The sequence below is a fragment of the Erinaceus europaeus genome, chromosome 12, assembly GCF_950295315.1.
Source record: "Erinaceus europaeus chromosome 12, mEriEur2.1, whole genome shotgun sequence".
Classification (NCBI taxonomy): Eukaryota; Metazoa; Chordata; class Mammalia; order Eulipotyphla; family Erinaceidae; genus Erinaceus; species Erinaceus europaeus.
The window spans coordinates 33312814-33338081 of NC_080173.1; the positions used below are offsets into that span (position 1 = coordinate 33312814).

The window sequence follows — 25268 nt, forward strand, 5'->3', positions numbered from 1 at the left end:
AAGTTCCATGTACCATACCCTCTATTGGAAACTTACATATTCTTTATTCCTCTATGGGAGTATGGACCAAAATTCTTTATGGGGCACATAATGTGGAAGATCTGGCTTCTGTAATTGCTTCTATGCTAGGCATGGACATTGGCAAGTTGATCCACACCCCCAGTCTGTTTCTATCTTTCCCTAATGGGGCAGGCTTCTGGAGAGGTGAGGTTCCTCACATTAGTGAGGTTGTCTAGCCAGGGAAATCAGCATGGCATAATAGTAGCATCTGCAACTTGGTGGCTGAAAGTATAAAGCAGGACAAGTTGTTTAATAAAAGGGAACCCAAAGATAGGAATAGAGCTGATGAAATTCGGGGTCTTCATGTGGGAAGAAGCTAAGAAGTCTACCTTATATATGTTCCAAGGGTCCATGACTTTGGTAAATTTTTTACTGAACCTCATAATTAACATGCAGGTGGACTAAAAATAGTGTCAGGTAAGATGTTGTCAGAATTAGAGAGGGGGGGAGGGATAATAATAATAATAGAGATATGCTTAGATTTAGCATATACAGTGCCAGATATTGAACATAGGGCCTCAGAAATGCAAGTTCTGTGCTCAGCTGCTGACTATCTCCCCAGTTTTGTTTGCTTGTTTACCAGAGCACTGTTCATCTCTAGCTTATGGTGGTTCCAGGGACTGAACCTAGGATCTTGAAATTGTAGGCATGATAATCTATTGTATAACCACTATGCTATCTACTTGGTCCCACTTTAAAACAAACAACTTTTTTCCTTAGCTGTCTACAGTGTCAGAGAGACTGTGAAAAAGACTTTGTAGTCCTGGTGCATGATGGTGTGAAAGGACCTAAGTTGGGGGGTGAGAGTGTTTTGAAGACAGCTGTCATGGGGAGAAATTGTATGCTATCAACAAATGTACTATAAACCATTCACCCCCTTCTCCCCCAATAAAATGATTTTAAAAAAGAAAGTTTGGGAATAAGAAAATCATAGACTTTGAAGTTAGAGAATCTAACTGGGTTTGAACCTTATATGAATTTATATGCTCAGTCATAAATAACTGGTATATGACTGGTATATGGGCTGGAGAAAGTAATTTTACCTTCTGAAATTTGACATTTAAGTCACCAGATGAGTGCTAATACTTGTGCCATAAGTTACTATAAAGAAAGCATCCAGAATTAGTATCTGCTACAGCATTTTTTCTCTGTTTTTAAAAAATATTTTATTTATTCTTGAGAGAGATGCAAAGAGAGAGACACACACACACAAAGAAACACCAGAGCCCTTCTCAGCTCTGGCTTATGGTGGTGCAGGGGATTGAACCTGGGACTTAGGAGCCTCAGTCATGAAAGTCTGTTTGCATAACCATTATGCTGTCTCCCCTGCCGTGCTACAACATTTTATTGCCCTAGTTGTTAGGTTCTTAAGCTGGTATTTTCTTTGTTTGTCTTTACATATGCAGTTTATAAATACATTATTTTTAGCTAGACTACATGATTTAGGAGTGTCAGTGAATAAAAAAATAATGAAACACAAAAGTGGGAACAGAAAAGAAAAATGTTTATATCATTGTTAAAGAGCAGCTCTTATTTGATCAGGGTATGTTATTTGTAGCTGTTAGACCCAGAGTCAGCCCTAACTAATGGCAAAAAAAAAAAAAAATGCATAAGGTGCTAGAGATAATCTCATCAAATAAAACTTTCTAAAGTCTTGATTAAATAGGATCTTTGCATCCATAAAGTTCCCTACAATCATTCTTTCAGTTTTCAAGAGGATTGTACCCTTCTAAGTCCTCCTGTTCCAGTAACAAAAAAATCTGTACAGTTAAAATGGAAAATTTATAAGCAATAGATAATACACTGTATATCTTGAAATGAGAGGGAAATTGTTTAGACAATCTGGGGTACAGAAAAGATTTTTTTCCTTCTAATTTTGAAGTATCATGCAACTTATAAAAAGTAAGAGAGAAGGATGAATAATAGAATGCACACAAGTAAAAATAATTTCATTTGGGAGTTGGGCTGTAGTGCAGCGGGCTAAGCGCAGGTGGCGCAAAGCACAAGGATCGGCATAAGGAACCCGGTTCGAACCCCGGCTCCCCACCTGCAGGGGAGTCGCTTCACAGGTGGTGAAGCAGGTCTGCAGGTGTCTATCTTTCTCTCCTCCTCTGTCTTCCCCTCCCTCTCTCCGTTTCTCTCTGTCCTATCCAACAACGACAACAACAATAATAACTACAACAATAAAACAAAAAGGGCAACAAAAAGGAATAAATAAATAAAATAAATATAAAAAAACTAAAAAAAAGAGAAAACATCAACTATAAAAAAAATAATAATTTCATTTTCAGACTCTATTATAGGATATTTCATTTACTTTAAAGAGCCTATTATATTTTGGTTGGTAAATTCAACATATAGTCAAAATATATTTCATTTTTATATTATTACCAATTAATATAGCAAGTTGAAGGAGGAAAGAGAAAGTAAATAGAAGGGAGGGAGAAAATACATTGATTTGTTTTGAAATCAATGGTAGTGGAAGGGAAGTTGCTTCATTTTCTTCATTTGGAATGCTTCAGAATGAGTTATCTGGTTTTACTTTCTCCTAAAGTTTTTCTTAATTACCTAACCCCAGACCATTCACCTTTATATCAAATCACCATAATAATTGGGAAATAAAAGTGTTATCACTTCTCAGGCTTGAATGAAATTAATTAAAACTAAGTCTTTGCTACTTCATAGCATCTGTTTGACTTCTTTAAATCAAGATAAATAGACGTATACTCTGTTTGACTTAGTACTGTGCATTTTCCAAGCCAATATTGTCTCGTAGAATGAATGAAATGTACAGTATACTATTCACTGCATGGTTTTGCTGACATCAAGCATTTTATTTTTGCTTTGTTGTTTTTCTTACCACATTCAGATATATAAGCGATCCATGGAAAATCTCTTGCCTACTCCTACAAAATCTCATTACACGTTCAACCTGCGGGATTTTTCCCGTGTCATCCTAGGATGCTTACTCATTGAGCGGGACGCTGTGGAGAGCAAGCACACTATGGTCCGCCTATTTGTGCATGAGGTTCTCCGAGTGTTTTATGATCGCCTCATTAATGATGATGATCGAAACTGGCTGTTCAAATTAATCAAAATTGTTGTAAAAGACCATTTTAAGGAATCATTTGATGGTATCTTTTCACATTTGAAGAAAGAACATGCAGTAAGTATATTTAATCATTGGAGACATCTTAAGTTAAATATTACAGTAGTATGAATTGTTAGCAATGCACATTTTTTCTAAAAGTGCTATTGCTTCTTAATGTTCTTTTTTTCGTTTTGTTTTTTACCATATTTATATATATGACAGAGACAAGGGGAAGGGGGGAGATAGAGAAGGAAAGAGAGAAACACTTGGAACACTGCTGTATAGCTCATGAAGTGTTCCCCACAGGTGGGGACTAAGGGGTTTGAACCGAGGTCCTTATACATCGTAATATGTATGTTCAACCTAGTGCATCACTACCCAGCCCCCATGATCATTTATTTATTTGTTTATTTATGAATAATTTGTATTGATTTATGTTTTTATTGCCACAAAGGTTACTGCTGGGACTCATATGATAATGTTCTTTCAACTTTCCTCTTAGATTGGTATTCATTTTGAGAAACATTTCTTATGTTTGTAAACTCTCATGTATATGTTATTTATATAACACATTTTATTATAAGATTGAGCATTACATGATAGGTATTAAATTTAATAGTTACAGAATTATATCAGTAGACTATAGAGGAAGAACTTGTATGACCAAAATGTTCTAACAACTTTTATTTCCCAAGGTTATACTTTCCCAAGACTATAAACTTCAGGTATTAATTTTATAGTTATATTGTTTACTACTTCCATGTTTAAAAGAGTTATCTGATATCATCTCATAATATGAACAGAAATTTATATAACATTTTCTTAGATTTATTTTAGAAAAAAATTCAGTGATTGCTGTAATGTATTGATTTTTATTCTGTAGGTGAGTGAAGAGGACTTAAGAAATCTCATGTTTGGTGACTATATGAATCCTGACCTTGAAGGAGATGAAAGAGTTTATATTGAAATTCCAAGCATTGGTCAATTTAATGAAATTGTTGACCAGTGTTTAGATGAGTATAATCAAACTCACAAAACAAGAATGAATCTTGTTATTTTTAGGTAAATGCATTTGATATTGATACTTGTAAATTTTATTGCAAAGTATTTAAAGTGCACAAAAATGTATAAAGAAAAATACAGTAAATATCCTTGTGTCCCTGGCCCAATATAAAAGATAGCATATCAACAATTTATTTAAAATTTCTTGCATAGACATCTTCCTGTCACTACTTCTCTTCATCATAAGCTGCAAGAGTAAGAAGAAAGTCATATATTTCTTTGTATTTTTACTATGCATGTGAATTCATATCATTAGTGCATGATCTTATTTTGTATGCTTAAGGTTACAAAATGATATGCTCTATGTTCTCTCCTGCAAATTGAACAGTAATGTTTGTGGGATTCATAGAAATGAACCTTCCCGAGTATATTGCATTCAGTTGTACCAGCACTATCTAGTTAGTCTTCTGAGATGTATTTTACGATGACTTCTATTTTTCTTTTCTTGAATCTGTATCTGCTTGGGTATATGTATAATCATTTCTCTAGACTATATACCCAAAAGTGAAATTATGATATTGTGTTGTGTGTCTATATTTTACTAAGTTTTGACTAAATATCTTAAAAATTATTATTGTTTTAAAGTTTTCATTGTCTTTCACTCTTCCCAACATTAGGATTGACAGACTTGATATCTTTTACTAATATAAGGAGAATGAAATAGTATCTCATTATAACTAATTTGAATTTTTTCCAGTCTCTAGTGAATTTCAGTCTAGTTTCTAGTGAATTTTCTGTCTCTAGTGACACTGAAAGTCTTTTTAACTGTGTTATTTTGTGGGCAACTAACTTGTCACTTTTTCCACATAGAAATCCTACAATTAAAAACTGGAAGATGCATTTAATAAAAGTAGAGAAATACTTCTAAAACAAAGGGCTACAATGACCTTTTACCCATGATTCAGCATAATACATAGCTTATTAGCAATTTATGTAAGTTCCTTGTGTAGCCAACTCTCTCTCACATACCCTACACCAAATCTCTACACCATACCCTGCAAGTGTAAGAAGAAATTCACATGTCTTACTACACATGTATATTTACATAGTTATGCTCATAAACATAGTCTTAGGTTATATTTTATAAAATATATGTCATTTGTTTTATTTAAATTAGAATGAGACAGACAGAAAGAGAGAGTGAAGGCTCACCTCTGACTTATGATGGGACAGGGGATGAAACCTGGGATTTTGAAGTCTCAGGCTTGAAAATCTTTTGCATCACCATTATGCTATCTCCTCCACTTTATGTTGTATGTTAAAAGTGCATATAGACACTATAATTTCTATAATTTATATTTCATTTCCTAAATTTAAATTTATATTTTTAATCACTTTCCTCTACACCTAGGCATCCAACTGTCATTGCTTTTGGGAAAATATACTTTCTAATGATTAACTCTTTATAAATGGGATAGTAATATATAGAACAGCAAAATCTATTTAGGAAAGCAAATTAATTGTTACATGTAAACATATAGTTAATTTATATTTTCAAGTGTAATAATGTTCATAATTCATGGAAGGTATGTACTGGAACATTTATCAAGAATATGTCGAATTCTAAAGCAGTCTGGTGGAAATGCTTTACTTGTTGGACTTGGAGGAAGTGGTCGTCAATCACTGACTCGTCTGGCTACATCCATGGCAAAAATGCAGATTTTCCAACCAGAAATTTCTAAGAGTTATGGCATAAATGAGTGGAGAGAGGATATGAAGGTAAAAAATTCTGGGGAAACCTAGTGTCAAATAATATTAGTATATTCTTTTAAACACAAGGATAGAGCAACCCCTCAGTAGCTGTGGGACTGAATACATTGGTGAAGATGATGATAATACTTCCCATAGAGCAGTTGCTGTGCATGCAGAGTACTGTCTTAAGAACTTTACACATGACCTCATTCTATAGGTACAACTATTCAATTTAGTAGGTATAACTGTCTCTCTGTTTTACTAATGAGGAAACTGAAGTTGAGTAAAGGTATTCAGAAAGGATAAAAATTTTAACTTAAGTCTTATCTATTATGCTGTTACCACTCATGCAGATTTTATCTTCATTCTAGTTCAGGGATGTTTTACTTTAAATAACTATGTTTTCCAGGAAACTACTAATTATGGCCCAATAGTGATAATGATAATGGTGTTTAACTTCTTTGGAGCTGTTTCATTGTCCTACTAACCAGTAGAACATGTAGCATGTACTTGGGCCTTCATTCTCATATATATAGTACTCTGTAGACCCAGAAGCTATATATTAAAGACCAGGTGGTGGTGTACCTGGCAGAGTGCATATTGTGCTGTGTTCAATTCCCCAGTCTTCACCTGTGGGTGGGGGGGGGGGCTTCACGAGCTGCAATATTTCTCTTTTTCTCCCTCTCTGTTCCCCCTCCTCCTCAATTTCTCTTTATCTCTATTTTTTTAAAAAAGCCATGGAGAGTAGTGGAATCATCATGAAGACACTGAACAATAACTGAATGGCAATTAAAACAGAACAAAACAAAACAAAAACAGAAAATATCTATCAAAAGTGAAAAAAGAGAGAATAAGAGAAATTGCTGGACTTATTTCACTTTCACTGACCCTCAGATTTAAATTATAATTTTTTGTTCTTCTGTTCTTTTGTCCTTGGTTGACTCATGTTGGGCATATCTCTCTGTCCTTTCTGCTCTTCTTTTTCTGAAATGTTTACTCCTTTTGTTGCTTTTGCTTGAGTTTCCATTTATATTCTACTACAGATTACCTCACTTGGAGTTGGAGTTACTTTAATTCTTTTCTTGTAGTACTTTTTTCAATAGTTCTTGTAAGATAGGGTTGTTGGTGGTAAATTCTTTAAGTTTCTATATGGGAAGATTTTGGTTTCTCCTTCATACTTGAAGGATAATTTGGCAGGATACAGTACACATAGTTGATAATTCTTATCTTTTAATATTGTAAAAATATCATTCTATTCCATTATTACTCCTCGGGTTTGTGTTGAGAAGTATGGTAATAGCCTGATGCTTCTGCCTATGTATGTCAGTTTCTTCCTTTTCCTCACAGTTTACAGTATTTCTTCCTTGTCCTTACTTTTGGACAATGGTATTATGATATTTCTTGGATTTGTTTGTTTAGGGTACTTTTGGCTTCCTTTCAGCTTTTACTGTATTTTTTTGACCATTGTCCAGATTTAGGAAGTTTTCTGCAATAATTTCTTTAAATATGCTCTCTGCTCCTCTCTCTTTCTCATTATTATCAGGGACCCCAGAAACTTTTGTATTCTTCCTTCTGATGGAGTCTTCTAATTTTGCTTCACCTTTTATAAATCATTCTTCTTCAACTGTTTTTACTGTCCAAGAGTGTGGTGGCTTTGTCTTCTAGTTTTGCTATTCTATCCTCAAGCTGGCTTATTCTGGATACAAGACCTCTCAGGTAGGTTCTTGTGCTGTCAAGGCTATCTTTTAGCTCCAGTATTTATTCTCAAAGCAATCTTTGTGGAATATTTAATTCTTTGGTGAATTGGTATCAAGATTCCTTAATTTTCTTTTTATTTATTTAATTTATTTTTTAATTAATTAATTAATTTAAGAAAGGAGACATTAACAAAATCATAGGATGGGGGGTACAACTCCACAGTTTTATTTTTTTTAATTTCTTTATTGGGGGATTAATGTTTTATATTCGACAGTAAATACAATAGTTTGTACATGCATAACATTTCTCAGTTTTCCACATAACAACACAACCAATTCCTTAATTTTCATTTGTAAATTATGGTTGGAGTCCTGAATTGCCTTCATAATTAGCTTTCTGAAATAACACTTAGACATGTTCTTATAATCCAATGGAGATGAATATTTGTATTTTTTTTTTCTGCTTTTGTTGGGTGTGGTTCTTGCTGTTTAAGTGGCAGGTGGCGATGTGGTTGTGTTTTTGTGGTGGTGTGGCAGGGTGAGGAGCACCTTCCCTGTTTACTTAGGTTTGGCTGGGGTAAACCCAGTATGGGTGGTAGGTGATTTGATACGGTTTCCCATGGCTTCTTTTCCCACTGCAGTTCTGAGTTGTTATCAGCTGCTTGGGATCTTGTGTACCTGCCTTTTTCAGACTGTACTGAGGCCTGATTGCCCTGTTGTGTGTTCTCCCCCATGCTGCTGCCCCATGTTCAGTATCTGCAATTCAAGATGGTTCCCCTGGCTGCTGTGTAGCTCAGGGATTGAGCTACCTCTGCTCCACAAATCTCTGCCTGCCACTTTCCATGTGTCTGTTGGTACACACCTGATCCTCAGACTTTGTAGGCTGTGCTATGAGATTCTGGGCCTTCCTTCCTTCCTTCCTTCCTTCCTTCCTTCCTTCCTTCCTTCCTTCCTTCCTTCCTTCCTTCCTTTCCTTCTTCCTTTTCTTGAATTGTCTTTTTCCCCAGGTGTGATCTTTTAGTTGTTGCTACTTGGTTATGAGCCTGGAAGTCTCCCGACCTACTGATTTTTTAGGAGTGATGTTTAATCAGCTTGTATTTGTGGATCCTCTGGTTTTTTTCATGTTAGTCCTAGTTACATTCTATTGTGATCAGAAAAATTGCTTATTATACAACCTTTTGTTTCAATTGAAACAAACAGATCAGCTCATATTAGCTTTCAAATGAGGGAGTTACTGACATCTAAGTGATGGGTCTACAGGTTCGCTTTTCAAATGACTGAGATTAAGGACTCAAATTAAGTTCTCACTGATTACTCTTAAGTCAGCACTCTAGTCATTGTGCTACCTCCTAGGCTAATTACTCTTTCTAATATTTCATGGGTCTTTCCTTCTTTGTTTGACTTGCTTCTCTAGTAGACTTATCTCAAATTTGACCCCTTTGTAGTTGTAGGCTACTGACCTTTATACTATTTGCAAGTCCATCTCACTTTCTGGAGTAAGACTATGGATGATTCTTAAGTTCTCTGCCTCTGGCCATTTTGGGCTTCCCTCTCAATCAGAAATGAAGTATATGACTGACAGTCCTACTAGAAGTAGGGAGTTAATACTACTCTTAAGATCAAACTGTTGTTATAAAACTCAGAGGCAGGTGAAATAAAGCTAACAGCTGTCCAACACATTTTGCTTACATATATATTTTTACTTTAAGTCTCTGCTAAGAAGTGTGGGCATGAAGGGCCAGAAGACTGTGTTTCTAATCACAGACACTCAGATTAAAGAGGAAGCTTTTCTTGAGGATCTTGACAGTGTGCTGAATACTGGAGAAATACCTAATGTTTTTGCAGCAGATGAAAAACAGGAAGTGATGGAGGTAACTACTTTTTAAGGAGTGCTCCTTTCAGTACAGACATGTTCTTATCTTTAATCACTTTCTCTACTTTTTAGGTTAAGTATAGCCTGTGCAGGGTATTTTAGTAACTAAAAAAAATAAAGTATATACTTAAATACATTTAAAATAGTGTCTATAGGGACTAGGAAATAACTCACCTGGTAGAGTACACACTTTAATATGCGGAAGGAGCCAGGGAGGAATCTTAGGCATCACATGGGAGTGCCATGCATGACACCAGGGAAGCCTGTGCTGTAATGTCTATCCCATCTCTCTGTGTGTCTCTTTCCATCTCTGTCTCTATCTGAAGTTAAAATTAATAGTCTGCTAAGAGTGGTGGAAAAGCACAGGTACAAAAACCCAGAGCCAAAGAAAGGTACCCCTCCAACAAAATAGTGGTAAAATAAAATAGTTTCTACTTTAGGTGTGACATTTTTATTCTATAATTTCTTATAATTATGTCGGCTTTTAATATGTTTGATTTTATTTAACATGCCTTGTAAGTGTTTCAAGATTTTAAATCATTTTAGGATCACATTGATAAGAGAAAAATGGCCTGGGGAGAGGTAGTGTAGTAGGTATGTAAAATGTCTTTCAATCAAAAGTTGCAGATTCAATCCCCACCACTACCATAAACTGGACTATAAAAGTGGCCTGGGGAAGGGATTACATTAATATGAGAAAATAGCTTTAAAACACTTTCTGATTAGCTATGGTTTATTGCTGGACAGGAAAAAAGTCAAATGCTTTAATAAAACTACTTATCTTAATAATGTTAAAACATTTGAGAGTAATGCTTTGTGATTTAATTACATAGTTAAATATAGTTGTGAAGCATCTTTTACTTTAACTGTTATGCCGTTGGATCCCAGTTTTACCATCTCCCAGATAAGATCTCTGCTAATAGTTTCCTATTTTTCATTGCTATAACATTTTATTCTACAGATTAGACTCTATCACTCACATCTGAATTCTTCATTCCAATCTCCAGTGATTGAATCTTGAGTAAAATGAATTTAGCTTGGTTGTTCAAGCCCTTTGCTTAATTTCTTTGAAATAAACCTATTACATATGTAGTTTCTTCTTTTCCTTCCTTACCTTTCTTTCTTTCTCCCTTTCCTTCTTAATTTTTTTTTTTTTTTTGGAGAGGGAGATGAAGAGTGGTAGAGAGAAAGGGACCAAGCACAGCACCAAAACTTCATTCAATGAAATGAAAGTGGGTTTGAACGTGGGTTGCAACATAGCAAAGCAGCATACTATCCAAATGACCTATTTTGCCGGCCCTATGTTAGTTCTTTCTTTTTTATTTATTTATTTAATATTTATTTATTTATTTTCACTTTTGTTGCCCTTGTTGTTTTTTTATTGTTGTAGTTATTATTGTTGTTGTTACTGATGTCATCATTGTTAGATAGGACAGAGAGAAATGGAGAGAGGAGGGGAAGACAAAGAAGGGGAGAGAAAGATAAGACACCTGCAGACCTGCTTCACCACTTGTGAAGTGACTCCCCTCTAGGTGGGGAGCTGGGGGCTTGAACCAGGATCCTTAAGCCGGTCCTTGTGCCTCGGGCCATGTGCACTTAACCCATTGCGCTGCCACCCGACTCCCACAATAACATTTTTAATATTCTAAGATTTACTAGTTTCATGATCACTTATCAGTATTTATAAGGTTTTTATCCTCTGATATTTCCTTAGGCTGTTCGTCCTGTGGCTCAGGCTGGAAATAAACAAGGTGAACTTAGTCCCTTAGCCCTATTTGCTTTCTTTGTGAACCGATGCAAAGATAACCTTCATGTTGTAGTGGCTTTTAGCCCCATTGGAGATGCCTTTCGAAATCGCTTGAGACAATTTCCATCCCTCATCAATTGCTGTACCATTGACTGGTTTCAGGTGTGTAACTTAGGGGGATTAACTTTTTTTTGGTCTTACTGAAATCTTACTCAAGTTCAATTAATATACATTCAATGAGTGTTTCTTGATTATTTATTCTAATGACATGCAGAGTGTTTGTCACCAGGGACTAGTAGGTTTACATGAACTTTGTAAGGAACTCACATCTTAGACTAAAAGAAAAGGCAATAAATGTGCAGTCATATTATACCAACTATATTAGGAGAGTCATAATTTTTTTCTACAGTAGGTGTACTTATGAAGATGGTGAATCTCTGAATTATAAAAATGACATTTGTTACATGGGTATATTCAAATATACCCATGTAACAAATTTCATTTTAGGGGGTTGGTCGGTGGCATAGCAGATTAAGCACACATAGTACAAAACTCAAGGATCCACAAAGATCCTGGTTCAAGACCCTAGCTCCCCACCTGCAGGGGGGTCGCTTCACAAGTGGTGAAGCAGGTCTGCAGGTGTCTTTCTCTCTCCCTATCTCCCCCTTCTCTCTCAGTTTATCTCTGTCCTATCTAATAAAAAAATGGGCTTCAGGAGCAGTGGACTCACAGTGTAGGCACTATGAATGTTCCAGTGATAACCTTAGAGGCAAATAAATAAATAAACAAATTTCATTTTACACATGTGTATAATTCTGCCCTTTCAACCAATTATAGTTCAGGTAATGGATATTTAAGTACTTACCACAATAAAGGTTGTAGGAAACTACTTTATGCAAATATATATATATCTTTATGCCAGTCCTTGGCGCTTTGCGCCACATGCATTTAACTCGCTGCACTACTGCCCGACCCCCATATATCTTAATGTTATTTCCATTAAGTAGCCCAAATGCCCAAATAAGTTGCTCAGTCATAATTTTTTTCTTTTGTGAAACTTTATAAATACAATTCTTCTACACTGGATATCTTCCTTATGACCATATGAATTAGTGAACAACTTTTAAAAAAAATTTTATTTATAAAAAGGAAACACTGACAAAAACCATAAGATAAGAGGGGTACAACTCCACACAGTTCCCACCACCAGAACTTCAAATCCCATTCCCTCCCCTAATAGCTTTCCTATTCTTTGTCCCTCTGGAAGTATGGAGCAGGAACATTATGGGGTGCAGAAGGTGGAAGGTTTGGCTTCTGTAATTGCTTCCCCACTAAACATGGGTGTTGGCAGGTCGATCCATACTCCCAGCCTGTCTCTCTCTTTCCCTAGTAAGGCAGGGCTCTGGGGAAGTGGGGCTCCAGGACACGGTGGGGTCATCTGCCCAGGGAAGTCTGCATCATGGTAGCATCTGGAACCTGGTTGCTGAAAGAAGAGTTAACATATAAAGTCAAACAAATTATTGACTAATAATGCACCTAAAGGTTGGAATATTGCAGATGAAGAGTTGGGGGGGGTCTCCATTTTATAGATAGTTAGTAGCCTATTTTAGTTATATTCCAAAGGGACCGTAACTATACTACTTTTTTCTTTTTTTCTTTCTGAGCCTGACATCTGATATGCATGTGGGTCCAGGTTATTGTCTGGGGAGATGATGTCATGGCTGGAAAAAGGACCAGAAAGCTGTATCACTATTAACCTGTATCACATCTTGCTAAATTTGGAATGCCTTCTAGGTATCCAGATGGAAAAGTTAATGAAATTATGTGGCTTATCTTTGAGATATAAACATCAATGAAATTTCTATTCTACTATTTTTAGTATCTAGTTCTTTCATAGATTTGCTTCTGGTTTTATTCCCCATAATTTTATTTTCGTCATGAAATTTTTAAGTTTATCAATCCCAGATTATCACATAGAAAGACATTTGAGTTAGATAGTTGGAATGGGACTATTTATCTTACATTTAGTAAGGTTTTTCCCTTCTTACTTTTAGCCATGGCCAGAAGATGCTCTTGAACTTGTAGCTGTGAAATTCTTAGAAACACTGGAACTCACTGAGGTTGAACGCCATGAGATAGTTCCAGTGTGCAAACGCTTTCACACTTCTGTTATGGATCTTTCAGAAAGGTTAGTGTTAATAAAATTTTAAATGATAAATGAGATTTTATATTTTGAGCATCTCCTTTTTCTGAAAGCCACTAAGTTTAATAGAATATAAGTCTTCTAAATCTTCTTGATGATTTAAGACCCTCAGCTTACAAATAATAAAAAAAATTACTTGACCTAGCTTTAACAGAAGGGGAATTTTTAAAAATTAAGTTGGAAGAGCAACTCACGAAACTAGAGAAAAACAACACAACTGGATTTCAGTGGTAACTAGAAGTAAAAGAAACTGGAAACCATCAGAAATTCCTTATATGCTTTTTATTTATTAATTTAATTTCATTTTATTTTATTTTTCTACCCATGGTTAGATACTTGCAAGAGTTAGGAAGACATAACTATGTTACTGCTACTTCATATCTTGAATTGATTGCTTCATTTCGACAACTTTTGACTAATAAGCGACAGGCAGTCATGAAAGCAAAACATGGATATGTGAATGGACTTGAGAAATTAGCCTTCGCTGAGTCTCAGGTAATTTGAAGAGCTGATTGAGAATGGTGATATATATGGGAAAGCTAACATATACCAATAACAAGAGCTACAATTTACTGAGAATATATTGGGTGCCAGACACTGTGCTATGTGTTCCATATGGGTTTCTTTAATCCTTTTTTTAAAAATTTTTTTATTTAAGAAAGGATTAACGAACAAAACCATAAGGTAGGAGGGGTACAACTCCACACAATTCCCACCACCCAATCTCCTTAACCCACCCCCTCCCATGATAGCTTTCCCATTCTCTAGCCCTCTGGGAGCATGGACCCAGGGTCATTGAGGGTTGCAGAAGGTAGAAGGTCTGGCTTCTGTAATTGCTTCCCCGCTGAACATGGGCGTTGACTGGTTGGTCCATACTCCCAGTCTGCCTCTCTCTTTCCCTATTAGGGTGGGTCTCTGGGGAAGCTGAGCTCCAGGACACATTGGTGGGGTCTTCAATCCAGGGAAGCCTGGCCAGCATCCTGGTGGCATCTGGAACCTGGTGATTGAAAAGAGAGTTAACATATGAAGCCAAACAATTTGTTGAGCAATCATGGATCCCAAGCTTGGAATAGTGGAGAGGAAGTGTTAGGGAGGTACTCACTGCAAACTCTAGTGTACTTCTGCTTTCAGGTATATATTTTGCAGTAGTTTATGGATACGTGTGAACATAAGCTCTCTCTCACAGAAACTGGTGTATATCTAGGTTATGGGACTTTGTTAGAAGGTGAACCACTTGAGATGAAATTAGAGTGTACTATAAAAGGAAAGGTCTCACCCAAGTAATGAAGCTGAAGGGTTGTCATTCCACACGTGAGGTCTCTGGACACAGTCTGAGGTGAAGCATGTTGAGGTGGCAATTGTTGCGTTGGTTAGGTTGTGATCGGCGGATGCAATATTATTTGGTTTGGATTGGGAGACGCATATGGGAAAGTGGGCCCTATCCAAGGGTTCCAGGACTGGGGGAAGTAGGGGCTCTATAGTGGAGATGTGAGGTTCCTGCTGTCTTAGGGTTCAAAAAGACAATCGATAGTTAATGTTATCATCACATTATTTGGTAATTGGGTTAACTTTGAAAAGTCCTTTTGTTATGGTTTCCTGTACAGTATCCAGTATCTTGTATATAGCTGTGCTATTGGATGCTTCTAATCTACTTGGTCTAGGCTTTTTAGAGAGTCCGCATATCAAATACACAGCCTATATATTAAAAAGATTCAGTTAGTGTTTTGAGAAACTTTGAGACGTACAACTGATTTTCCCCCTCTCATATTAATTAACTACTGATTTATATGTCTACATTTTGCTAGGAGTGTACATAAACACCATTCCCACCACCAAAAGACTGTGACCCATCCCTCCCACCCACTCCCATCCCCCACTGGCCCAGGAAGCTGCCCCTCACCACAGGGTTTTTACTTTGGTGCCCTACTTACAATTTGATCCGGTTCTGCTTTTAGTTTCCCTTTCAGATCTTCTTACTCAACTTCTGTTGATGAGTGGGATCATCCCATACTCATCTTTATCTTTCTGACTTAGTTCACTTAACATAATTCCTTCTAGCTCTGTCCAAGATGGGTCAGAGAAGGTGGGTTCATTGTTCTTGATAGCTGCATAGTATTCCATTGTGTATATATACCACAGCTTTCTCAGCCACTCATCTGTTGTTGGGCATCTGGGTTGCTCCCAGGTTTTATCTATTATGAATTGTGCTGCTATGAACATAGGAGTACATACCTCTTTTTGGTTGGGTGTTATGGAGTCCTTGGGGTATAACCCCTCTTTAATTCTTTTATCCTCATAGTAGCTCCATAGACTAAAACGCTTTTATAGTCCTCATTTTGCAGATGAGTAAAATGAGTGAGAGAGAAGTTTCCCAAACTAAAGAGACTCAGATGTTCTCTGTTTCATTATTAAGTTTTTGGCATTTTGAGAAAATACAGCTGAGCTGGATTTTTATTGTATTATCTTGTTAAATATAAAATTCTGTTAGTGAGTCAAGTGCTAGTTGTATTTATTAGCATCAATTCAACATAAGCAATAGAGGTCTGAATGTTCCATCTTTACATTGTAGTCTAGATAAGAACTAGATGTTGGGGGTCGGGTGGTGGCACAGTGGGTTAAGCGCATGTGGCGCAAAGCGCAGGGACCGGCGTAAGGATCCCGGTTGAGCCCCCGGCTCCCCACCTGCAGGGGAGTCGCTTCACAGGCGGTGAAGCAGGTCTGCAGGTGTCTATCTTTCTCTCCCCTTCTCTGTCTTCCCCTCCTCTCTCCATTTCTCTCTGTCCTATCCAACAACGAATTGCGTCAACAAGGGCAATAATAATAGCCACAACGAAGCTACAACAAGGGCAACAAAAGGGGGGAAAAATGGCCTCCAGGAGCGGTGGATTCATGGTGCAGGCACCGAGCCCAGCAATAACCCTGGAGGAGGAAAAAAAAAAAAAGAACTAGATGTTGTCTTATAGTATAAAGGGGATACCCAGAGCTGCTATCTTCTTTTCTACCTGCTTTTCTTCCATGGTAATTGTATTTATTCTACTACCACCCTATTATGTACTCAAGGGAGATTTAGTCTTTTGTGAGGAAAACTAACCACATTCCCATTATTTTGTTTATGATGTAGAGAATTGAAAGAAGGGGCCAGGTGATGGCATACCTGGTTAAGCACACACATTACAATGTGCAAGGTTTAAGCCCCTGGTCCCCTCTTGCAGGCAGGAAACTTCACAAGTGGTGAAGTGCTGGTGTCTGTTTGTCTCTCTTGCTCTCTGTCTTCCCTTTCCTCTAGATTTCTGGCTGTCTATCCAATAAATAAATAAATAAATATTAATAAATTTTTAAAAGAATTGAATGAAAACTAAGATTTCCTGGTTTCAATATCTTGTGATGTGATTATGTTTATAATTTTTATTTCTGTTCCTGTAGCTCTGGAAGCTTAATAACTCTCTATCTATTTAGGTTGCTGAAATGAAAAATGAACTTGTTCAGCTACAGCCAAAATTGGAAGATGCTAAAGTTGAAAATGCACATATGATGCAGGTAAGGTGTAGGGTTTCTTGAAATTTTTCAAATTAATGTCAGAAGACAATCAAACTATGTAAAATTAGCCTTAAGAGAAGCATTACTTGTATCACTGGGTCTTAGGAACTTTGCACATTTCTATTGATGGATTATCTCACTGGGTCTCATGTGTTTTTGAACAGAGATGGTATTCCATTACCAAATTAGTTAACATGTACTTGCATTTTTTTCTCATTTTATCCTGGTCCATTACCCTTCAGAGCAGTATGCTGGATTCTATAAATTTTTGACATTTTGTCTCTTGGATCAAGAAAACAGTATGATATTTGAGGACTTGTCTTTTTTTCTTTTTCTTTCTTTAGATTATTGAAATAGAGTCTGCAGAAGTGGAAGCAAAGAGAAAGGTTGTGAAATTTGATGAAGAGATAGCTAGTGGAAAGGCAGAAGAAGCACAAACTCTAAAAAATGAGTGTGAAAGTGATCTAGCTGAGGCGATTCCTGCCTTGGAAGCAGCTCTGTCTGCACTGGATACATTGAAGGCAAGTGTTTGCTTTAACTATGCTGTGTTTTATCAACATAGTAGAGCTTTACGTAGTTACATGGTTAACTAGATACTGTCTTGTTTAAGTGAGTGATAATATATTGTTTTTGTATAGTCAAGTAAAACATCTTAACAGTTCAAGCCCCCAGTCCCCACCTGTAAGGGGGAAATTTCACAAGTGGTAGAGCAGTGCTCTTTATTTTTCTTCTTTTCCACCTTTCTCTACTTCTGTACTACTTTGCTCTATCCTATCATTAAAAAGAAAGAAAGAAAGAAAGAAAGGAAGAAAGGAAGAAAGACTGCTGGGTGCACTGGAGTTGGCATGCATGCATCAAGCCCCAGTGATACCCTTAGTGACAAAACAAACATACAAACAATAGCACTTGATTAAAAGGTTAGTGACCTCACCACATTGGAGAAAACTTTGGTGCTGTGGTATCTTCCCCCTCAACCCCATCTAAGAAAAGAATATATATATCAATAAATAATTCATCTGGATTGACTGTTCAGCAAGACATCATAAGTTCATTCCCATCTCCCTAAGTCTTCACTGTGGTTCATTTATCTTGTAATGAGAATAAGGTATAACCTTATGTTTTAAAACTTAAAGAATAGAGGTGATGGGTAACCTCTTATTCTCAAAATAATGGTCTACATTCACAGATTCAGTGTCAGACCTGCAAATAAAGATCTTTAGTATTTGGTGTAAAAAAAAAAAAGTTCATTCTCTAGTACTTCAGAAAAACAAAATCCCCAAACGTACTATTTCTTTCCATTTAGTTGTCTGGAACATCTTTACTTTTATTTTTATTTTTTTAATTACTGAGCATTAATTGCTCTGTGCCAACATTTTCAGATAGAAAAAGAAACAAAGAGAGAAAGACACGAGGGCCAGGCAGTAGCACACTGGGTTAAGCACACATAGTTTGAAGTGCAAGGATGGGAGCAAGGATACTGGTTCAAGGCCCCAGCTCCCCAGCTTCAGGGGGGTCGCTTCCCAAGCAGTTTAGCAGGTCTACAGGTGTCTGTCTTTCTCTCCCCTTCTCTATCTTCTCCTCCTCTCTTGATTTCTCTCTGTCCTATCCAACAACAGCAGCAACAACAATGGGAAAAAAGATGGCTGCCAGGAACAGTATATTTGTAGTGCAGTCACCAAGCCCCAGGCAAAAATCCTGGAGGCAAAAATAAATAAATAAATAAAATAAAAATAAAGCACACTATCCAGATGAGCTGTTTGCCAGTATAACTCTCTCAGACTTCTTGTTTGCTTGTTTGTTTAAGATAGAGATAGAGAAACAGAGAGACAGACTGAAAGAGACCGCAATGTGGTGGGGGTTGGACTCGAACCTGAGTGACAAAGCAGCAAGTGAACTGTTTCATTAGCTCTGAAACAACTTAAACCAACACACTTTCCACTGGTTTTTATTATTTATTTTTTGCTTGTTTTCTGGGTTCCTTCCATATATGGATTCATCGTGTGATTGTTTGCAAGCTTTGTGCAAAATGTGTATTTTCCAAAGGGTTCATAGTTATCATCATATTCTCATGAGACTAGAAGTGGTGCTCCTTACCTGCAGGGGGGACATTTCACAAATAGTGAAGCAGATCTCTTATATATATATTTCCCTCTCCCCTCTCAATTTCTTTCTGTCCTGTCCAATAAAAAAAGGAGTGGGGACTGGGCCATAATGCACTGGGTTAAACACACATAGTGCAAGGTGCGAGGACTGTTCAAGGATCCCAGTTCAAGCTATCAGCTCCCCACCTGAGGGGTGGAGGGTCATTTCACTCATGGTAAAGCAGGAGGGTCATTTCACTCATGGTAAAGCAGCTCTCCAGGTGTCTGTCTTGCTCTCTCCCTTTCTGTCTCCCCCTCCCCAATTTCTCTCTGTCCTGCCCACCACCAACAGCAGCAACAACAGCAATAATAGCAACAACAACAATGGAAAAAAGATGGCTACCAGACACAGTGGATTCATAGTGCAGGCAGCGAGCCTTAGGGATATGCCAGGAGCAATGGTTTCCCAGTGATAACTCTGGTGGCAATAATAATAATAAAAGAGTAAACTTTATTTTTATCTTTTTAATAAATATTTTTATTTATGTATTATCTTTATTTATTGGATAGAGACAGCCAGAAATCTAGAGGGAAGGGGGTGATAAAGAGGGAGAGAGACAGAAAGACACCCTTGCTTCACCACTGGCAAAGCTTTCCCTCTGTAGATGGGGACTGGGGGCTTGAACCGCGATCCCTTGTGCATTATAATATGTGTGCTCAACCAGACACACCACCACACAACCCCTAAACTTTTTAATTTTTAATTTATTTTTTATTATCTTTATTTTATTTGATAGAGACATCCAGAAATCTAGAGGGAAGGGGGTGACAGAGAGGGAGAGACAGAGAGACACCTGCAGCATTGCTTCACCATTTGCAAAGCTTTCCTCCTGCAGGTGGGGATGGGGGCTCGAACCCAGGTCCTTGAGCATTGTAACATGTGTGCTCAACCAGATGTGCCACCACCCAGCCCCCAAATAAGTGTTATTTTATTTTTTTGCCTCCAGGGTTATCACTGGGGCTCGGTGCCTTCACTATAAATTCACTGCTCCTGGAGGCTGTTTTTTCCCTTTTGCTGCCCTTATTGTTTATCATTGTTGTTATTATTGTTGTTATTGTTGTTGTTGTAGTTGGATAGAACAGAGAGAAATTGAGAGAGGAGGGGAAGATAGAGGGGGAAAGAAAAATAGACACCTGCAGAACTGCTTCACCACTTGTGAAGCGACCCCCACCCTTGCAGGTGGGGAGCCAGTGGCTCAAAGTAGGATCCTTACTTCGGTCCTTGTGGTTTGCATCATGTGCACTTAACCTGCTGTGCTACTGCCTGGCCCCTTAAACTTTATTTTTAAATGAAGTATTCTGTACCCCTATAATGACAGTCTTGTAAAACATGTCCTCAATTAATAATAAACAAATAAAGTTAAGTATTCTGATGATGGCCTGTTTTCTTTTGATTTAGCCATCTGACATTACAATTGTGAAGTCAATGAAGAATCCTCCATCTGGTGTTAAACTAGTTATGGCTGCTATCTGTGTCATGAAAGACATAAAACCAGAAAAAATTTCAGATCCTTCTGGAACTGGAGGCAAGGTGATAACTGGATGCTGATTTGTATCACTTCTATGAATGTAAAACATACTTAACAGCAATTACTAGCAAATCTAATGTCAACAGTACCAGTTTCAGGGAAGAAACAATATTTTCCACATTGAATAGATATATAATAAACTATAGAATCACTGTATAAGTGTATTCTAGGATATAGATAAGGCAGTATAATATCAGGAAAATGTGGTTCCAGTTGCTTCTCTCTCCTTTCCTACCTCTATATGAGTTCCTCTTGTCATGAGGTAAGATTGAATGAACAGTGAGAAACATAATTTTCCAGCTATAAATGATTCAAGAACTTCATATGTAATATATTTCTGAGAGAGTAACAGTATTCAACCTAGGTCCTTGCTCATGATAACAAGTGCCCTACCTCTAGTGCCTGCTTCCTTGTTAATAGATTGTATTCTTATGTTGAGTCCTCACAAACTAAAGCCAGAGTGGAATACTAGTTCTTTGAGGTCTCTTATAATGACACTAATCTCATTCATGACCAAATTACTTCCCAAAGAGTGACCTCCAAATATCACATATTAGGTTAAGATTCAACATATGAATGGGAGAGGGGAACATTGGCTCACAAATCTTCAGTCCATGGCTTTATGACTTAAGAATAAAAGAAAATAGGGAGTCAGGCGGTAGTGCAGTGGGTTAAGCACAGGTGGTGCAAAGCGCAAGGACCGGCTTAAGGATCCCGGTTCGAGCCCCCGGCTCTCTACCTGTAGGGGAGGTGAAGCAGGTCTGCAGGTGTCTGTCTTTCTCTCCTCCTCTCTGTCTTCCCCTCCTCTCTCCATTTCTCTCTGTCCTATCCAACAACAATGACATCAATAATAACTACAACAATAAAACTGGGGCAACAAAAGGAATAAATAAATAAATAGAATAAAATAAAATAAAAATTTAAATAATATGTGTATTCTTATGTGAAAAGTGGTGGAATTTATGGTCATTGTTTTTCTTAATCTCTCTAAAGAGAATTAACCATATTATCTGTTTTATTGTATACAATGATTTATTTTAAGTCAACTAGGAAAATAATCCTTTTTAAATTTTTTTATTTTATAATTTTTATTTATAAAAAGGAAACACTGACAAAAACCATAGGGTAAGAGGGGTACAACATCACACAATTCCTACCACCAGAACTCCGTATCCCATCCCCTCGTCTGATTTTTAATATTTATTTATTCCCTTTTGTTGCCCTTGTTGTTTTATTGTTGTAGTTATTATTAATATTGTTGTTGGTTAGGACAGAGAAATGGAGAGGAGGGGAAAACAGAGGAGGAGAGAAAGATAAACACCTGCAGACCTGCTTCACCACTTGTGAAGCTACTCCCCTGCAAGTGGGGAGCCAGGGGCTCCAACCGGGATCCTTACCCCAGTCCTTGTGCTTTGTGCCACCTGCGCTTAACCCACTGAGCTACCTCCTGACTCCTGATCACATTATCTTTTATATTTAATCTTAATATGTAAGTTCATATTCATGTTTTAAATATTTGAAATATTGAATACGTTCTCAAGGAGAGGAATTTCTTTGGTTTCAAGATTCAAGGTGATATTTGGAAACATGATTTCTCTGGAATACATGTCTTAAGCTTCAGGAAGAAAAATCTTATAATAGTATCTTTAATTGTATACTTCATAAATTTCTATAATTTTTATTTTTAGATACTAGACTACTGGGGGCCTAGCAAAAAACTCCTTGGAGATATGAATTTCTTACGGGATTTGAGAGAATATGACAAGGACAATATTCCAGTGAGTCCCATTGGATTATTTTTCTATTAATGTATCTTTGCTAAGATGTATATTATGTGTTATTATATAAATAATCCATTTTAGGATGAAAATAAAAAATAGTATTGCATTTGTCAGTAACTGGTATAAATGTTCATAGTGCATAAAACCATTCCACTTTCAAACCAATGAAAATCACTTAGTAAATTGTTTTAGTGAATTATTGTTGAGAAAAGTCTTCTTATGGGGCCAGGTGGCGGCACATCTGGTTGAATGCACGTGTTACAATATTCAAGTCCCTGATCCCCATCTGCAGGGGGAAAGCTTCATGAGCAGTTATCTCTCTGTCTCCCTCTCTATCTCCCCCTCCCCTCTTAATTTCTGGCTGTCTCTATCCAATAAATAAAGATAATAAAAAATAAATTAAATATTTTTTTAAATGTATCCCTACAATAGTTTGTTTTCTGCCAAAATCAGGCAAGTTCAGGCATGTTTATGGTGGTATAGCCATAGACACAGTAGTTTGTTTTCTAATAAGTTATAATAAATGATAATTTGATACCCAAATATATGTGAGCTAAAATGTATAGTGCTTTTTATCCATTAAAACTTTTATTAATTTTTCTTGTTCTTCCCCTTAATGTTTTTCCAAACTGCAAAAATCCTGTATTTATTTATATGTATTTTTGACACCGGACTATCACTAGGGCTTGGTGCCTGCATTATTGCTTTAGTGTTCCAAGTGGACATGCTTTTTCTTTTACTTTTTTTTTTTTTTTTTTTTTCCGAGAGAGAGCTATAGTGCTATTCTACCTCTCTGAAACTCCCCCCTTCCCCTCATCTGGGGACTGGGGATTTGAACCTGGGTTCTCATGCATGGTAACTTTGTGTGCCACCACCTGGCCCCCTTTCAGTTATTTTTAGGAATATCTTTCCACACTATCTTTAATGAGCTTGTTTATGTTGCTCATAGATATTATTGGTGTTTCTGATATAGTTATGCTTATTTTAGTATTACCTGAAATTACTGATTTTGGTTTTTTAAAATAATATAATTTTAATACTTTTTTTGCTATATGTGATTAATCTTTTGTCTTCTGAGTGTGACCTATGTTAGAATTTTAAAATCTAAATCTTTGTTGTACAGGTGACTGTTATGCAGAAGATCCGTGGTGAATATTTAACAAACCCAGAATTTGACCCTCCTAAGGTTGCTAAAGCATCTTCTGCAGCTGAGGGTCTATGTAAGTGGATCATGGCCATGGAAGTTTATGACAGAGTTGCAAAGGTATTTTGAAAATCAGCACACCTTTTTTTTTTTACCTAGAAATTAAATATTTGTATATATTTATAGTTAAGTGATTCCAGAAAGAGTCATTTTCACTATATAATTATTAATTATATATTGGTTATCTAATGGAAGAATACCTTGTAGATAAAGAGTATATATGTGTGTGATGTAAGCTGGTTAGGACAAGTGTGGATGATAGTGTGATGGAAGCAGTCTTTAAAATTGTCTAAACTAACTTAAAGCTATATAAATATGAGGCAAAGTTGAATTACTTTGATGAAAAGACAGCAGAAGTCAAGAAAGTCCAAAGCTTGAAGGGCAAAGTGGCAAATTAAATTGAAGAAGGAAATAAACCTTCTGATACAGAAAGCTCTAAGAGTTCCAAGAAAAGTAGATCCAAGCCTAAACTCATCAAGACATATGGAATTAGAATGGCAAAGATCAAAGACAAATAAAGAATATTAAAAGCAGATAGAGAAGGGAGTCAGGTAGTAGTGCAGCAGGTTAAGTGTATGTGGTGCAAAGCACAAGAACCGGTGTAAGGATCCCAGTTCGAGCCCCCGGCTCCCCATCTGCAGGGGAGTCAATTCACAAGCGGTAAAGCAGGTCTGCAGGTGTCTATCTTTCTTTCCCCCTCTCTGTCTTCCCCTCCTCTCTCCATTTCTCTCTGTCCTATTCAATAATAACAACATCAATAACAACAACAATAATAACTGCAACAATAAGACAACAAGGGCAACAAAAGGGAATAAATAAATAAATTAAATTAAAAATTAAAAAAGTTTAAAAAGCAGATAAAGAAAAAGTGAAGTATCACCTATAATGGAACTCTCATAAGACTTATCTACTGATTTCAACAGAAACTCTAAAGAAGAGACAGAACATATTTTTAAAAATTTGAATGTCAAAGGCCGCCACCCAAGAATATCCAGCTAGATTATGAATCAGGTTTGAAGTAGTAATGAAGAGTTTTTCAGAGAGGCAACAGTTGAGACAATTGTTGACCACTAAATCAGCTCTACAAGAAATACTAAATGGTCTTACATAAAAGGGGAATACTGAATGCTCTCTGACATGGAGGAAATAAACAAAAAAGTGAACAAGCAAAGACAAATAAAGACAATCCTTTGGTCTTAGATTACAGAACTGAGGTTATCAAGAGGGAAGGGGTTTAGGGGTTGGGGAGTAAATTGCAAGGGTGGAGGAAGGCCAATAACTTTGATGAAGTGATATTAGTGATTAGGTGGGAATGGGTTATGTGAAATATCGTACTTCAAAAACAATCTTATAAACCAAGATTAACTCAAAAACAAGATTATTAATAAAAACCTCAAACTGTCAAAAGTAAGAAGATACATTAGGATGAAGAAGCAGAGCATAGAAAGATTCCTGAAGCAATGAAATGCATTGATAAGGATCCCTTTGTGAGATAACTATTGGGGCCAGATTCCTGGAAGAGCAGAGAGTAGTTAAGAGCATTTTGTACATTTGACAAAGGACCAGAGAATCTGGTCACTAGCTTTTTCCTTTTGTAGCTTGCAGAAATCAGTCTATGAAGAATAAAATGTAAACTAAAAAAGCAGATGAA

General features: G+C 36.7%; 1 protein-coding gene across 1 annotated transcript in view; it reads left to right on the top strand.

Moving 5' to 3' along the window:
- The window catches only part of DNAH12 (dynein axonemal heavy chain 12), a 273128-nt gene that overhangs the window by 182483 nt on the left and 65377 nt on the right, over positions 1-25268 (top strand). The window contains exons 41-52 of the mRNA XM_060203068.1: positions 2930-3226; positions 4035-4213; positions 5740-5932; positions 9312-9473; positions 11190-11384; positions 13277-13410; positions 13758-13920; positions 16882-16962; positions 17307-17483; positions 20503-20634; positions 22321-22410; positions 23537-23677. Of these exons, the coding sequence (XP_060059051.1) occupies positions 2930-3226; positions 4035-4213; positions 5740-5932; positions 9312-9473; positions 11190-11384; positions 13277-13410; positions 13758-13920; positions 16882-16962; positions 17307-17483; positions 20503-20634; positions 22321-22410; positions 23537-23677 (1944 nt within the window). The remainder of the gene's footprint in view (positions 1-2929; positions 3227-4034; positions 4214-5739; positions 5933-9311; positions 9474-11189; positions 11385-13276; positions 13411-13757; positions 13921-16881; positions 16963-17306; positions 17484-20502; positions 20635-22320; positions 22411-23536; positions 23678-25268) is intronic.